Source organism: Miscanthus floridulus, chromosome 1, assembly GCF_019320115.1.
Source record: "Miscanthus floridulus cultivar M001 chromosome 1, ASM1932011v1, whole genome shotgun sequence".
In the NCBI taxonomy this organism is placed as follows: Eukaryota; Viridiplantae; Streptophyta; class Magnoliopsida; order Poales; family Poaceae; genus Miscanthus; species Miscanthus floridulus.
The window spans coordinates 175514493-175530868 of NC_089580.1; the positions used below are offsets into that span (position 1 = coordinate 175514493).

Here is a 16376-nt window from a genome sequence, read left to right on the forward strand (position 1 = left end):
GAACAGCTGGCGTGAAAGGTATGGCTGCAGCAGAAACAGGAGCAGGGGCTACAAACAGTGGCTGCATCCCATCAGGTGGTGGGACGTGATGAGGTCCAACTGCTGGTGCTGGAAGTACACCACTGGCAGGAGCATATCCAAAGTGTTTAGGACTTTGGGGATGGCGAGAGATGTTAGCTGGCCTTGATGATTGACCCCAAGGCATAGGAGGAGGTGTTAATGGAGGAGTAAAGCGGGCACTTTCAGCTGGGATGTGCTTTCTTGCTACAGACTTTCCAAAATTTAGTATGACTCTCTGCTTGCGTGTAGCAGGAATAGCTCGCTTTGCACATTCAACACTTTTCCCTTGCATGAGTAGAAGTGACCTGCGTTGAGACAGACAATAATGTTCAACAAATATGCAGTCTCATGACGTGCTATCTAAACCTTACAAACAAAAGATGAAGAGCTAAATGGATGTTTCCTTAACCAGAAACTAAGCCCACAATGTATTATTCAAAGAGTGGAGTGTGAACTATCAAGCTGTGTCTATGGTTTGAACCTTTAAGAGCCAAATGTAACAGGGAGAAGACACTAGGGATGTTTTACCCAGTAGCGAGCGAGAGCTTCAGAGGACCTCTATGATCACCTCGCTCTCCTACTGATATGGATCGGCCAAACACCATATCACAATCTGTTAAGCAGAGGGTACAAAGAGGTCTACCATACCAAGGAGGGGATTGGTGAGGATGAGAATAGTCTCCCTGAAAAAAAGAAAAAAAATCATTTAATCATACATATGGTCCATTTCAAGGTGTCCACAATGAGCGATAAAAGTGGTAAAGCAAGGAGCCTTATTTCTTGGCTCACCATTGTGGAGGGAGGTAATAAAATCGACAGTAGCACCCGAACAAGAACGAAACAAATATTAAAATCTCTCTCCTTACCTGCAACCTCCCCTTTACCCCATCCCAACCATTCCTGCTCTCGCCATGTCTATATCTCTCTCATTTTTCAATTAAAACATGGCCCCCACTTGACTGCCTACTTCTGTCAGTGTATATTCCTTCTGAAGGACCCTCCCTTACTACTAGGGCAACATATATTGACCTTGCCCTAAGCCAAAAGAAGCAGCAAATTACCTCACTGAAGATGTCGATAACACAATAATCTGGTTTGAAGGGTATAATCTCCTGCTGAGATAAGCGGTCAAACAGATCATGCAGCAACCCAGGAATCGCCTCCACCCTTGTTTCTAGACTCACATTTAATAAGATACAAAGATTGTCATCAAAATGCGATACTACCATTAGGTACTGTAGTGCAAGCTTGATCTACCTCTTTGATTTTCATCATCAGGAGGGCCTTCAATGATAGGAGCACCCAGCTGAACAATTTCCCTTCCATGACCCTTCATTGGTCTTTTAGCAATAATAACTGTCTGTCCAGCTGTTTCATCAAGTAAAATAGTATTAACTTGACAAAATCCCAAACAATTAACCACCTAGTGCACAAGGACTAGGACATTTTCCGTTAACACAAAAGTAACCAAACTAGAGATAAGATTATACCACGGACACACATTATTTTTCTAGGTTACCAGCACAGTTCTATCCAGGTATGCATTCTAAATGCATATTGAAAATAGATAAAGCAAAAGTGAAACAGCATACAAACAAATTTCCAATAGGCTGCACACACATAAGGTCATAAACACAAAAACAAATAACTTCTGCAGGAAATTAATTCAAAAAGGAAAGAACAAACATTTAAAAGGTTACCTTCAAGCCCCCCTCGTCGGTAAGAGGCTTTTGTTTCATTAACTAAAGAAAGGATCTTATTTGCCTCGGTCATATTTACCAACCCTTCATAAACCTTGAGCCCTTCAACAGTATTAACCTAAAGGAACAAAAAATATCATGGTTAGCCATAAGAAAGTGCATGTCAACATTCTTTGAAATGTCCAGATGACTTGGCAGGGAAAACTGAATAACCCAATTGAAATTCTACTTCTTTACGCTAACATACCATGCTGCCATCAATGATCTCATTGATTGAATACTCCACAGGGGTTGCAACCACTTTGCTACTTCCTTCAGAAACAGCTTGCAGCTTTGATTTCTTTTCACCCTCTACAGTATAAATAATACAAGGGCATAGTTTAGGAATGTAATATGTAGGATTCTTTAATTTTCTATCACATTTCTTCAAACTCCATAAGGCAACAGTGATTAGGACATGACCAAGAGAAGAGCAGGCAGTCTTGTCTGAGTAGTCAGTTGTTGCTAGCTTATTCCAGCCAAGAAAGCAAAGGGCGTCAAGCTCAGGTCCTATTTATCATACTTTACTCAGAGTTCCTACTTGTCATACATTATTCGCACCCAAAATTTGAGGTTACAACAGAACAGATCCATCCAACGATTTCCATACAAATGGGAAGGATCAAATACATCCACTGATCATTTGAGTCACACCAATTAAAAATGGATGAGCTCACAAGAACTACAAATCAACTAGTTACTTCATGCAGGTAATACCAACAGTTTCAGCTGCTTTGTCGCATTACTGACTCAGTTTCAGTTGTCTATCTCTATCCTAAAGGCACCCTGTTATTAACAAATTGGAAATCATTCCACAATTAGCAAATATACTTAACCATACACAGGGCATTTTGAGTTGACAAGGCACCATATACCAACCACGTCAATCGATTTGACTAATACACTTCGCAAAAAAACAATGAAGAAGTTTGTATTAGCAACAGTGGAAAGTTTAAAAAAAAAGGGCATATGTTTAGAGACAGAAGGGCTATATGATAATTTCATTTCAGTGGGCAATCAGGAAAGACTATATGACGCAACATACAATAATTAAATAAATGAATATCTAAAAAGAGCACGCATTGTATGCATGTTATGCGCTTGTGTACCATCAAGTATAGGAGAATCCAATCGCAAGCTTTTAGTACTGACGACGTTTCCTGTTTCTTTCAGCCCCCTCCCTTCCTTGTAATGAACTTCACGTCCTAGGAGAAGTCAAGAGCACATGAGAGAGTATTTTTAAACTAATTACTCATGAATTTGCCACCTTTGTCAAGGTTACATGCAAACAGGGAATATACTGCATTAAATGAGTTAAATGAAACCGTAACTGCACTAGCATGTATATAATGAAGAGAACAGCTATTCAACTCTTCCCATGCAGATGCTTGAGTGTAAGATTCAAATACATCATCCTTACATAAATCACAACTCTAAGACAGCAGAAGGAATCTATAAACTTGACTCTGTTGCGGAACATGCAGACCTATGAAATGCTCAGAAAGAACAGTCTCCACATGGAGAAGCTCTGCATAGTTCTGCACGTGCCTATATACATAACTTATACAGGAAAGGTAGTTCTGGATAACATTATCAGTATCTTTAGGGCCTCCCCAATCGGCAATTGGTACAGAATCACACATTTCAGCACGTAAAAAGCTTGCCTTTTTAAGACCTCGACATTTATTAACACATACACAAGCCAGAAGCAGCAACGCTTCATCAACTTTAGACTACCACATTAACATGTACAGATGGATATCAGCATTTTGGCAACAAGCATCATTGGTTCAATACCTTGAAGACCGATCAGCAAGCAAGAAAATCAAATGCACACTGAAAATGCATTTGATGGATCGTGCCGTTTTATGATCCATCAGAACGGAGGGGTAATTGTAAATAGGGAAGTCCGTGTGGCAACGAAACAGACACTGTACTAACGCCAAACAAAGAAAATAAGAGTATACTATCACACAAAGAGAAAATAAGAGCATATACTATCACACAAAGAGAAAATAAGAGCACACTATCACACAAAGAGAAAATAGAGCACGGTATCACACGAAAAGATCTCGTCTTACCATCTTTCTCGGATCCAGTCGCCGCAAAGGCGCTGCCGCCGCGCGCTGGATCGGGGCGGTAGTGGCCGCCGTGGCGATGGTGTTGATGGGAGTGATGGGACTGCGAGAACGCTGGGCGGCGAGGGGGCGGCGGCGGCGGCGCGGCCGGCGACGCGCCAGCCCCGAGCGCCTGGGCCGGGTGCGCGCGGCGGCGCCAGCCGGCATGCTGGAGCGCGAAGGCGATGTCGTTGACGGGGAAGAACTGCTGCATGTGGATCACGTGCGTCCAGTGGTGGCGGCGCTGCTGGACGACAGAGAAGACGTGGTCGTACTCGCCCGGTTCGCCGATGGAGCGTAGGTGGAGGATGAGGAGGTCGACGATGGCGTTGGCGGCGGCGAACTCGCCGCGCAGCCAGGTGATGAAGCCGTCGCGCTCGTCCATGAGCCAGGCGGCGGGCTCGGCCGCGGCGACGGCGGCGCCGGGGGCCAGGGAGGTGATGACGGCGGCGGCGGCGGCGGCGGAGGCCATCGCCGTGCGTCCCTCACCACTGGGGGCCCGCGCTCATAGAAAGGCGCAGCCCAGTCAGCAATGCCGAGAGGAAGGGAGATCTAGGGTTTTGCCGTATATTTTTCGTTCCAATGTTGTTGTTGTTTTCCTCTCTGGTGGTGGTGGTGGTGGTGCTGGAATGGAGACGAGAGAAAGAGAGAGAGAGAAGCGAGCGGCGGTAGTAGACAGTGAGGAGCGAGGAGATAGGAGGCTTGGCCAGGCGGAGGTGTGAAGAGGAGAGCCGGATCTGGTCATCCGAAGATTCGTGAAACTAGGCGGGCGGGAGGGTGACGCGGTGTCAAGGCGGAAACCCAACGACTATGTGGAGCCGCGCGGCCGACAGATGGGTCCGGACCCATCTGTCGGTGTGAGGGATCGGGAAACGGCGGGTACGCGGCGGCCGGAGCCGGTGGGGGTTTTGCTTTAGGATTCGCGTGCTGTCTTGATGCTGGTTACGGGAGGTGGTGTTTGTTGTTGGTTCGCTGATCGTTATCTCCCGGTGCTCGGCTGGTGGACCAAGGACCCGCTTGTCAGTGGAACGGAGCTGTGTTTGTTTTTTTTTATTAAAGCACACGGAGCTGTGGTTGTGGCTCATGGCTCCGTTTGGCGATTCGTCGTGTTGGCTCCCCTTATAAGCCGTATTTTTTGTCAATAAATAGTATTTTTCTCTTACAATAAATTAGTCTACGGTACTTTTAGTTATGTCATGATTTATGAGCCAAACCAACCGGACAAATTTCGCATTGACCGATAGGGAAAAGCGGAGCAGAAAAGCCGCTGCAGCTGCAGTTGAGCAAGGCAGAGACCAGTCACTTGTAGTTGTAGCTGTTCAAATCTCACCGTCCGACATTGTGGGCTACCGTGGTGGCTTCACGCCTGCCTGCCTGCCTGCGTCTGGGTGTGAGGGCCAGACCCCAGTCATCAGCGGCAGCTCTTGGGATTGGCGCCAGACGCATACGGCGGCGTCGAGGGCGGACGCCTCGAGATGCGCTTGGCGTGTGACGGACGGCCGATGCCGGCCGAAGCCGCCAGCGGTGGGTGTCGGACTGTCGGTTGCAGGCTGCAGCGGCCCCCACATTATTGTGGGTTGGTGCGAGGTGCGGTGCGCGACACGCATGGGACAGGAAACGGGAGCCCCTTTACGCCACCCCGGCCGTCTCACATGGTGGGCGCCCCCACCCGTCAGCCACGCCACAACGAGCGTCAGCGTCCGCGGTTCGGCACGCCGGCCGGATAGCGGGGGAGGAAGAGGTAAAAGCGGAGATCGTTTGCGGCGAGGGGTGGACGAGGTCGCAAAATTCCGTGCTGACTTGGGCAACTCGGGCCGCGTCGGCTCTGCTCCTCGATTTGGAGCGTTCCATCAGGGTTGGGCGCTCCGCGACGGCACGGCGCCCGCACGGGCGGGGAGCCCGCCCAGTCCAGTCCGTTCCGTTCCGTTTCCGACCCGATTGGGAGCGATCCGCCGATCCCAGCTGCTGATTCGTGTCACCGTGCGACGGTCACGTCGCGCCACAAACAGACAAACAGGCCGGGCAGCACGGCAGGTGTGTTTCACACGCGATTTGCGTCTCATTCGCGAGGAGAACGACGGGTTTTGGGCCACGTTTAGATTGAAAGTTTTTTCAACCTGATGAATAGTACCACTTTCGTCTTATTTGACAAATATTGTCCAATCGTGGACCAACTAGGCTTAAAAGATTCATCTCATGATTTCCAACTAAACTGTGTAATTAGTTATTTTTTTTACCTACATTTAATACTCCATGCAAGCGGCTAAAAATTGATGTGATGGAGAGAGAGTGAAAAAACTTGGAATTTTGAAGGGAACTAAACAAGGCCCTGGTTCGGAATTGGAGGGCGAGGAAAATCAGCGGGATGGCGGGCTGGCGGCAGATTCGGAGTTCTCAAAAAATGCACTAGGTAAAAAGAAGATTCTCCGTCACATAAACTTATGGTACATACATAGAGTACTAAATGTAGACAAAATTAAAAATTAATTGCACAATTTGCTTTAACTTTGCGAGATGAATCTTTTGAGCCTAATTAGTTAATGTTTGGACAATAATTTACAAATACAAATAAAATGCTACAGTGAAGAATCGTGCACTATGTAAAATTTACAGGTGCAAACTTTACCGAACTAAACGCGCCCTCGGCAGGGTGGGGGAGGCCGCAGCCGTGCTGCCGGTGCGGATGCGATGGGTGGCAGTGGCACGCTGCCGTGGAAACTGAAAAACGCAGTGAGGTTGCTTGCGGAGCAATCTTGTTTCCCTGCTGGGTTGTTGAAGGTGCACGGAACGGGGCCGGAACTTTTCTTTTTGTCTGGCACCGTTCAACGGAGTGTGTGGGGTTAACTCTCGGAGTCAAACGTCTTGATGCGAGCGATCAAAATCACTCAAGTGGCTGCCATTACCGCCGTGGAACAGATGGGTGGATTGACCAGGTGCCTAGGACGGGTTCAATGGTTTTATTCATAAATAAATTGGTAATAATCCAGTAACGTCTCTGGTGTTACTACGGGTGGCTTTTCAAAGCATGTGTTTTGCAGCCTTGCGCACGTCCGATGGCAACGTTTTTCTAAAGAAATTTGCTGCAACGACAACGACCGCCGAGACTCGCACGCGCGCGGTGGAACCCGATCGACGCGGAGTATTCACACATTAAAAAACGGTTTTGTTTTCCTTTGGCAAGCTTTTACCGTACCAGATTGCATTACTCGTTTGTTTGCAACGGCACACGACAAGAAGTTGACGTGGGTGTGTGGGGAAGGGGTTTGAGAAAAACACGTCGGAAGCCAAGCATGGCATCTGGTTTTAGAAGTGTTATATGTACAGGGAGGACGATTGAGACCAGGTAGAGCAGGACCAAAAGGTTGGTACATGCGTACGTCGCATGTATACCATTAGCCTTCGCAGCAACGTGACAATACTTGTTGGTGGTCTGAAGTATTGACCTATGTTCTGGTCTAAGGGTTCATGACACTACTACAGGATGGACTTGTTGTCCCGAGCGGTAACGGCCTTTAGTCCTAGTTACCGCGCCGGGACAACGATCTCGGAACTAAAGGTGGAACCTTCGGTCCCGGGTCATCGAGCCGGGACTAAAGAGGGACCTTTAGTCCCGGTTGGTAACCCAACCGGGACTAAAGGTTTCTTTTCTTTTTCTTTTTTTTTAATTTGTTTTTAGTTCAGTTACACATATTTATTTAATATATAATATGTTTTTATGTACGTATTCTACGCTGCTAATACAAATACACGCACGCATATAATTACATCTAATTCTTATCTCGAGCATTATTATATTCGAATAAAGTATGAAACTATATATATTATAGATATATATGTATATATACAACACTTTCATAATCTTGTTCTCGAAACTAACGGTATCAATAAATATTTAATTTACATCATTAGTTCCTTAGGATCAAAGTAGAACTCGCCGTTGGGATTTAGCACTTTTTCTATAAGATATCCTGCTATTGACTCTTGAACTGCTTTCAGATGATCTTTTTGCATGACCCTTCGTTTCAACCATTCAGTCTTGCATTTGAAATAAAAGGAAAAGTATTAATATATATATATATATATATATATATATATATATATATATATATATATATATATATTCATTTAAAAATAAATAAAAATTAATATATACGTACTCTGATGACATCTCCAGGAGTTCTTATGTGTGCAGTGATAAATTCACAAACGTAGTATCCACACAAGTTATTACTTGGTTCCTGCCGCAAACACCACTGTACGAGAAGAAGATTATTCTCATCATCTCACACGTAAATTGAAGTACGATATAGTAATTAAACACATGGGGAAGTATATATAGTACAGCTTAATGGTATTTTAACTACATTAAGTGGTGCCTTGCAATCCTTGCGGTGTTGCCGAATAAACTCTTTCCAAACCCTGTGCGACCAATAATGTACGATCGTTAATAAATTATGACAAAGTCTATTCAATAATAGTTGTGCGCGAGAGATCGAAATTACCCCTGGATAATGTCTATCATATCTTGATATAGTGCTCGCTCTTTTCTCAATGAGTTCAAGATTACTAACTGACTTGAGTTTAACTCAATGACAATGAGTATCTAGTGAAACCTGCATTGTTTTATACACATATGTACATGCATATAAGTTGTATTGATATTACATAAAATGTGTAGACTACATTATTATTAACACTTACTCAAAGTTGTACGGAAAAAATATTGTTGTCTTGTCGTGCTGCTTCACGAAGAATTTCATGATATTCGTCTGTGCTTCAGATATCCAGTGCTCCTTGACAATAATATCGGTTTTGAATACGATATAATGATCAATGAAGCCAACACTGGTGTCTTGTATTCTTTGGAGCTCTGACATCTGGAATCTGTATATAAATATAAGTTATATGTGAGGATAATTATATACACGTACGCATGGAAGTGAGTTTATTAAATAAAAATAAGAATCACTTACAAACAAAAGGAGCTAATGATTGATTTGTCCAGAGCGTCCAAGTGGTATAGTTGATGCAATTCTTCGAAACTAATATGTAAGATGTCATCGCCACGGAAGTAATGATGGTCTCTAAATCTGATAAAGATCCACTGCTCACCCCTGCCACACGCCTGTATGTACCACTTGTTGAGCAAGTACATTTGCGTACCCAATTCATTCAGAGCCGTAGGGTTGTACAGACTTTTGCAAATTTATAAGTCTTCGAGGTATCAACTTCCAGGTTCTGGATTGGAGCTTTGCCCGTCACTTGATCCAAGGTTAAACCAGTTTATTCAAAAAAGGCATTAAGGTCTTGAACCGACACTTCTCCAGAGTTGTCTGGTCGATAGACTTCTATGTTGGAACCATATTCATTAGCAACAACAAGATTTTGCATTGGTTGCTTCTGTTGTCCGAGCTGTGGGACATCCTTCCATCATGACCCCGCTTTCTCCATGCTTAGTCCAACATACATAGTTTGACATGAAACCTGACTTAAGCAAATGTGAATGAAGACTCATTGAGCTTGAATATTCTTTTAAATTCTTACATATGACACATGGACAGCACATGAAACCATCCCGCTTATTTGCCTCGGCCACACCTAAAAAATAGTGCACGCCCTCAATAAAGTCTTGGGAGCGACGATCGGCATTGTACATCCAATGACGTGACATAATCTGTATTACACGACAAATTATGAAAACCTTAAACATAATTAAGTATTTTATTACACAACATAGATGACACACATACGGTTGATTAATTAACTAAGCCTGGCTAGAACGTAAGCAATCCCAACTATCACTAAACAAACTAAAACTATAATACACTTCAGTAACATAATTATTTCGTGACCGTACGCAACTAGAACAGATAAATCATTCTTCTGTTGAATATCAATAAGCTTCTCCTGCTGGCTCACTGCCTCATCATCAGCAGCCGCTACCTCAAGCGCACCCGAATTCTGCACGTATGTAGCATAATCTTCCTTCCAGTACCAACCATCGCATCCATTGCCCTCCCACTGAAATTAAATCCAAAAAATATTTAGTCAAAAATATTCAAGAAAAGCAGGTCAATTAGCCATAATAATCAAATACGTAAGAAACTCACATCGCGATCCGGACACTTGTAGAAAACACGACCCTTGTTGGGTCCCTGTCTCTTGACTCGGTACTCCATTACAATCTTCTGCTTACACTTGCCGCAGATAATGAGAGGGAGTTCTGGCCTCAGTCGTTTCGCAACCGAACGAGAGGCCGAGGATCCGGTACCAGTTGTCATCTACTTTCTATACTTATTTTTGCAAACTAGTGTAAATTTCACATTTTCTAAAATAATATATTTAAACAAAACTAAAATTATTTATTTATCTAACTAAACCATGAAATATGTACTATGTATAATAGTAAAATACCAAACTATCAAGTAATTTTATTATTGTAAATCATCATGTGATTTTGAGCTAAAAATGACATAGAAATCACATAGCTCAAAAATATGTTTCAATAAATAATCATTCGTACTAGTTGATCTTGCTTACGTGATCATCTTGGTGAGCATTTCTCCACCGGACGGCACCGTACTTGGTCAAGGAAGAGCTCCGATTCTATGTGGAAGGCAACACGGTCTTCCACGACCGTTGTCGCTCTCCCTCGTAGAATCAAAGCTCCTCCTTGACGTCCGTTACCGCTCGGCAGAGAACATGCTCGCCGAAATGAACACGGTCCGCAAGTTCAACTAGTACGGATTTTCTATAATTTTCTAAGTTTTTTATTTCATGGAAAATTTAATTCTAAAAAATAAAAGGCATGATTTCTAAGTATTTCATTTCATGAAAAAAATAATTCTAAGTGACCTGCTTGATATTGGCGAGCTCACGGGCGTTTAGGTTGCCGACGATAGTAACATTTGTAGATGATATTTGTAGGTCTGAAGTTATCAAATATCCATCAAATTATAGCTCAAAAACATGTTTCAATAAATAATCATCCGTACTAGTTGACCTTGTTTACGTGATCATCTCGGCGAGCATTTTTTCACCGGACAACACCGTACTTAGCCAAGGAAGAGCTCCGATTCTATGAGAAAGGAAACACGGTCTTCTACGACCGTTGCCGCTCTCCCTCGTAGAATCAAAGCTCCTCCTTAACGTCCATTACCGCTCGACACAGAACATACTCGCCGAGCTAAACACGGTCCGCAAGTTCAACTAGTACGGATTTTCTATAATTTTCTAACTATTTTCTAAGTTTTCATTTCATGAAAAAATTAATTCTAAGATCACGTAAGCCGCCGGGGACGAGGATGGCGCGTGCTCCAGCGAGGACGAGCGAGACGTGATTTTGATGAACTAATTTAACTTTTGTTTATCCAAACATATATGCAAATCATCATGTGATTTTGAGCTAAAAATGACATAAAATCATAATAAAGTCCAACATATAAAGTTACATATTTATCTATATCGCAAAATGAGATAAGCTACTGATAAAACATAAGAGGATTAAGTTTGTTACCTCAAAAATCGAAGAGCAACACCAATGGAGAGGGAGAGAGCAAGAACAACAGCAAGCTGAAGAACAGAGGCAGCGAGTTTGAATGGAATGGCTCGGGCTCGGGGGGGAAGAAATGAGCCGGTGTATTAGCCAGGATAATTAGTTCCAGTTAGAGGGCCAAACCGGGACTAAAGATTAATATTTATTCCCGAGTGAAAGGTCCTAATATGGCTAGAGGGGGGGTGAATAGCATATTTAAAAATCTAAATCAACTAGAGCAATTTGATTAGTATGACAAATAGCGTAATGCAAACTTGCTCTAGCTCTACAAGGGTTGCAAGCCACCTATCCAACAATTCTAGTTGCAATGATTACTTAGGCACACAAATTTGCTATGTAATTACTCACTAAGAGCTCTCAACCTTGCTACTCTAAAGAGCTCAACTAGATGAATGTAAATAATAAAGCAAGCTCTCAATTCTAATTACACTAAAAAGCTTGTATCAACTAGTTTGCAAGAATGTAAATGAGTAAGTAGAGTGATTATACCGACGTGTAGGGGATGAACCAATCACAATATGAATGTATAGCCAATCACCGGGAGAATGCCAAAGACAAGAGACAATCGATTTTCTCCTGAGGTTCACGTGCTTGCCAACACGCTACGTTCCCGTTGTGTCGACCAACACTTGGTGGTTCGGTAGCTAAGAGGTGTTTCACAAACCTCGTCCACACGATTGGACACCGCAAGAACCGACCCACAAGTGAGGTAACTCAATAACACGAGCAATTTACTAGAGTTACCTTTCGGCACTCCGTCGGGGAAGGTACAACTCCCCTCACAATCACCGAAGGTGGCCACAAACAATCACCAACTCGTGCCGATCCTTCACCGCTGCTCCAACCGTCTAGGTGGTGGCAACCACCAAGAGAAACAAGCGAAATCCACAGCGCACACGAATACCAAGTGCCTCTAGATGCAATCACTCAAGCAATGCACTTAGATTCTCTCCCAATCTCACAAAGATGATAAATCAATGATGGAGATGAGTGGGAGGACTTTGACTAAGCTCACAAGGTTGCTATGTCAATGAAAATGTGCAAGAGATGTCCCTTGAGCCGGCCATGGGGCTATAAATAGAGCCCCCATCAAATAGAGCCATTGTACCCCTTCACTGGGCAAAACGCGCTCTGACCGGACGCTCCAGTCATACTGACCGGACCCTGGACACAGCGTCCGGTCCACAGATGTAAGCCACGTGTCATTCTGAGTTAAACTTGAACCGCCAGATCACAACGGCTATTAACTGACCGGACGCTCCGGCAAAACTGACCGGACGCTGAACCACTAGCATCCGGTCGTTTACAGTAAGGGTCCAAATCCAGTTTTCATCGATCGGACGCGTTCGGTCCACCTTGACCAGACACAGACTAGCGTCCGGTGCTAAACCCTAGTTACTGTGTCGCCATGTCAGTTTGACCGGACGCAGAAACCAGCGTCCGGTGCATCTCAGGTCCAGCGTCCGGTGCAACACCGAAACTGGCGACCTTTCTGCCACACCTGACCGGACGCGCGCTGCCAGGGTCCGGTGCTTTCAGACCCAGCGTCCGGTTAGTTGACCGACGCCAGCGTCTTCACGATCAACTCGTTTTTACTTCTAACTTCTTCACCCTTGCTCCAATGTGCCAACCACAAGAAATTTGTATCCGGCGCAATAGAAAATAGGCATTCCATTTTCCCGAAAGCGCCGAATCTCACTTTGATAACCGCATTCCGATACGAGTTTCACTCCTCTTAATAGTACGGCTATCTATCCTAAATGTGATCACACTCACTAAGTGTCTTGATCACTAAAACAAAATGGCTCCTATATTTTATACCTTTGCCTTGAGCCTTTTGTTTTTCTCTTTCTTCTTTTCCAAATTTAAGCATTTGACCATCACCATGCCATCACCATTGTCATGATCTTCGCCATTGCTTCATCACTTGGAGTAGTGCTACCTATCTCATAATTATCTTGATAAACTAGGTTAGCACTTAGGGTTTCATCAATTAACCAAAACCAAACTAGAGCTTTTACCGGGGCATCACCCAAACCAGGACTAAAGATCCCTGCCCCGTGGACGACCGTTGGGCAGGGACCTTTAGTCCCGGTTGGTATTACCAACCGAGACTAAAGGGTCCTTTAGTCCCGAGGATAAAAAATGCCGAGGCTAATGTCAAATTAGGACATCGTTCTAAAGTCTGTTCTCTAGTAGTGTGAGAACAGCTAAACGAACGTAGAAGACCCTGTCAAAATAGAGTAACGACGACAAACCGTGCTTTATCCCATTAGAAGGCCCTGTACACCTAGGGGGCAAACAATTTTAAACAAGGTCTCTGACCTTATTGATCCGATGTCTGGTGATTGGGACAGAAGCTTGGTAAATGGCGTTTTCTCGGAAGAAGATGCAAAATACATTCTATCTTTCCCGTTGAAAAGTGGGTGGCCTGGCATTTTGATTCAGAAGGAGAATTCTCAGTTGAGTCTACTTACCACGTTTTGAAAGACAAAAATGATCTCTCACAAAGGAGACAGGTAGGTGAAGCTAGTGCTATCTCAGACCACACTTGTAACATTAATTGGAAGAAAATTTGGGAGCTTCAATACCAACCGAAGGTGAAACTTTTTTTTTCTAAATACTATCTCGTAACAGTCTTCCTCTACGCATGAATATTCTTCGCCGAGGCATAGACATTGATACACGGTGCCCTGTATGTTGGCGGCTAAATGAAGATGGTGGGCATTGTTTTTCTCAAATGTAAATTTGTCAAGAAATGTTGGAGACCTTTGAATTTGGAGCAGCTTCGCTTGTCTCGATTGACCTTAGCTCTGTAAAACAGGTTGCCATCAAAATTCTTTAACTAGAAGAGGATAAAAAATTATTAGTGATTGATGTTCTTTGGGTTTGGTGGGATGCACAAAACAAGGCAAATGCTGGGGACAAATTTATGTCCATGTCCACCGAGGAGATAGTGTACAAGGTACAGGCTATGAAATCTTTTGATAATCTTCATACACATGAGAAGGCAAATAAGAAACAAAGTGGAATTTTTTGCTGGTCTCCACTTGCTGCAGACATCTTGAAGATTAATTTTGATGGAGCTTACTCTCAAAGAGAAAAGAAAGGTGCATGGGGCTTTATTGTGAGAGATCACAGTGGGCTGTTGTGATGGCTGGTGCAGGAAGAATCAATGTGGTGCATGATGCGCTTAGGACAGAGGTCCAAGCGTGCCTTGCAGCTCTTTATGCAACAATAGACCAAGGTATATCTCAGATCCTTTTGGAGACCGATTCATCAATTATAGTAGAGGCTCTCCAGTCCTGTTCTTATGATTTTTTCAGCTAATGGTGTCTTGTTTAGAGAAGCTAAGTTCCTTATGTCTCTGAATTTTAGTCGGGCTGACATTGTCCATGTACAACGATCTTGTAATAGGGGTGCACATGATCTTGCTCATGTTGGTTTGAATTGGGACCTGGATCGGTCTCATGTTTGGATCGATCCCCTCCCATAGTTTGTAACAACTTTGAGAGTTCGCGATATAAACAAACCTCCCCAGAATAAATAAAGTACAAACATTGCTTTAAAAAAAGATTAGAAATCATCCCGGCGACCTGCTGGGCCTTCTAGTTCTTTGTAAATTTGTGTCAGATCAAATTAAAGTGTTTTTTGTGCACTTGTGCGTCCATGTAGATCCAATAGGCCCCATTACCAACACACGTCAAGCTGAGCCCAACAATGGACCCAGTTATCCCCTGCCCCTGAGCCCCCACCCTCACTCTTTCCTTTTCTCCTCCTCCTCTCTTGGCAGTGGGTGCTCTTACGTGCATTTGGCATGATTTTTTTAGCAGCTTCTACCCCAACACTTGCCGAAGACCCAACAAATCGGCTACTACAACCGTAAAAAACCAAAGGGAGCAAAGCCTATTTTCTACTACACGCACAGAGACATGTAAATATAAGCCGTGTTTGGCACGGCTTCGCATCCACGGGCTCCTTGCCAAAGCCAGAGCCGGAGGCCAAAATTGCAAATCGTGGCTCCGCCTCCATACATACGCAGAATCACTCCTTGCATCGTCGTTTGGTGCGGCTCCGCTACCAGAGTGCCACCAAACAAGTCCATAGTTTCTCTCTATTTCTCACCCAATCACATGTGAAAGGATGCAAGCGCCCTCTCACAACCATGGCGGCGTGGGGCTGTGGCACTGTGGCCCCCAACAACGAGGCAATGACCAAAACATGGGCGTTCAGTCTAGGCCGACACCTCTCCGTCCAATTGTTATGAATAAAACTCTTGCAAGCTTTTGTGAACCCCCTTCCCCAAAGAACCCTGCCCTGCATCTTTGCGTAGCATGGGTGGCCTAAGATAGCATGATATATAAAGGTGCTAGAGAATTCAATCGCTTCAAATTTAAGTTTTACTCACTTATCGGGTATGACCCCGCGGAATGGTGCTCGATCGAATTGATGTTTGAGGGCGAAATCTTGAGGGCGTCCAACATGTCAACGTAAAGGAGGATGAGGTCGTGAAAGTGCATCTAGGCTCTAAGAGGATTTATGCGGATTCAATGACAACATGATTAAAAATCAATATATTTCATGAGAATTGCGGGTGTTTCGTCCTAGGTATATTTTATTGTGATTGAGCTCAAACGAAGCAAACGACATGTAAACGAGAAATGAGTCCAGGGCATATTGATGAAATGCATAAAAAGACAAGAATGTGGTGAAAATAATAAAAAAGACACGGTTTGATTGTTATCTCTTGGTATCTCATACGAATCTTGGTCATATTATGCAATATAGAAAACGAGTTTCATGATTGATGGATTCGTATGCATGTGTGTCAAGCGAAGATGAGACACAAGTAATTGTAAGTTGATTGAAAATGTGACTTGATGGCTTGATAGAGTAAGTATAACA

The 16376-nt window shown here is 43.9% G+C and overlaps 1 protein-coding gene across 1 annotated transcript in view; it reads right to left on the reverse strand.

Annotated features, from left to right (window-relative positions):
• LOC136467395 (RNA demethylase ALKBH10B-like) overlaps nt 1-4618 on the reverse strand; it is a 7884-nt gene extending 3266 nt beyond the window's left edge. Inside the window, exons 1-8 of the mRNA XM_066466084.1 lie at nt 3881-4618; nt 2909-3004; nt 2008-2111; nt 1761-1878; nt 1318-1428; nt 1122-1234; nt 589-743; nt 5-365 (exon numbers count right to left, since the gene is read on the reverse strand). Coding sequence (XP_066322181.1) covers nt 5-365; nt 589-743; nt 1122-1234; nt 1318-1428; nt 1761-1878; nt 2008-2111; nt 2909-3004; nt 3881-4388 — 1566 coding nt within the window. The 5' untranslated portion in view covers nt 4389-4618. The remainder of the gene's footprint in view (nt 1-4; nt 366-588; nt 744-1121; nt 1235-1317; nt 1429-1760; nt 1879-2007; nt 2112-2908; nt 3005-3880) is intronic.
• Nucleotides 4619-16376: the final 11758 nt, after the last annotated feature.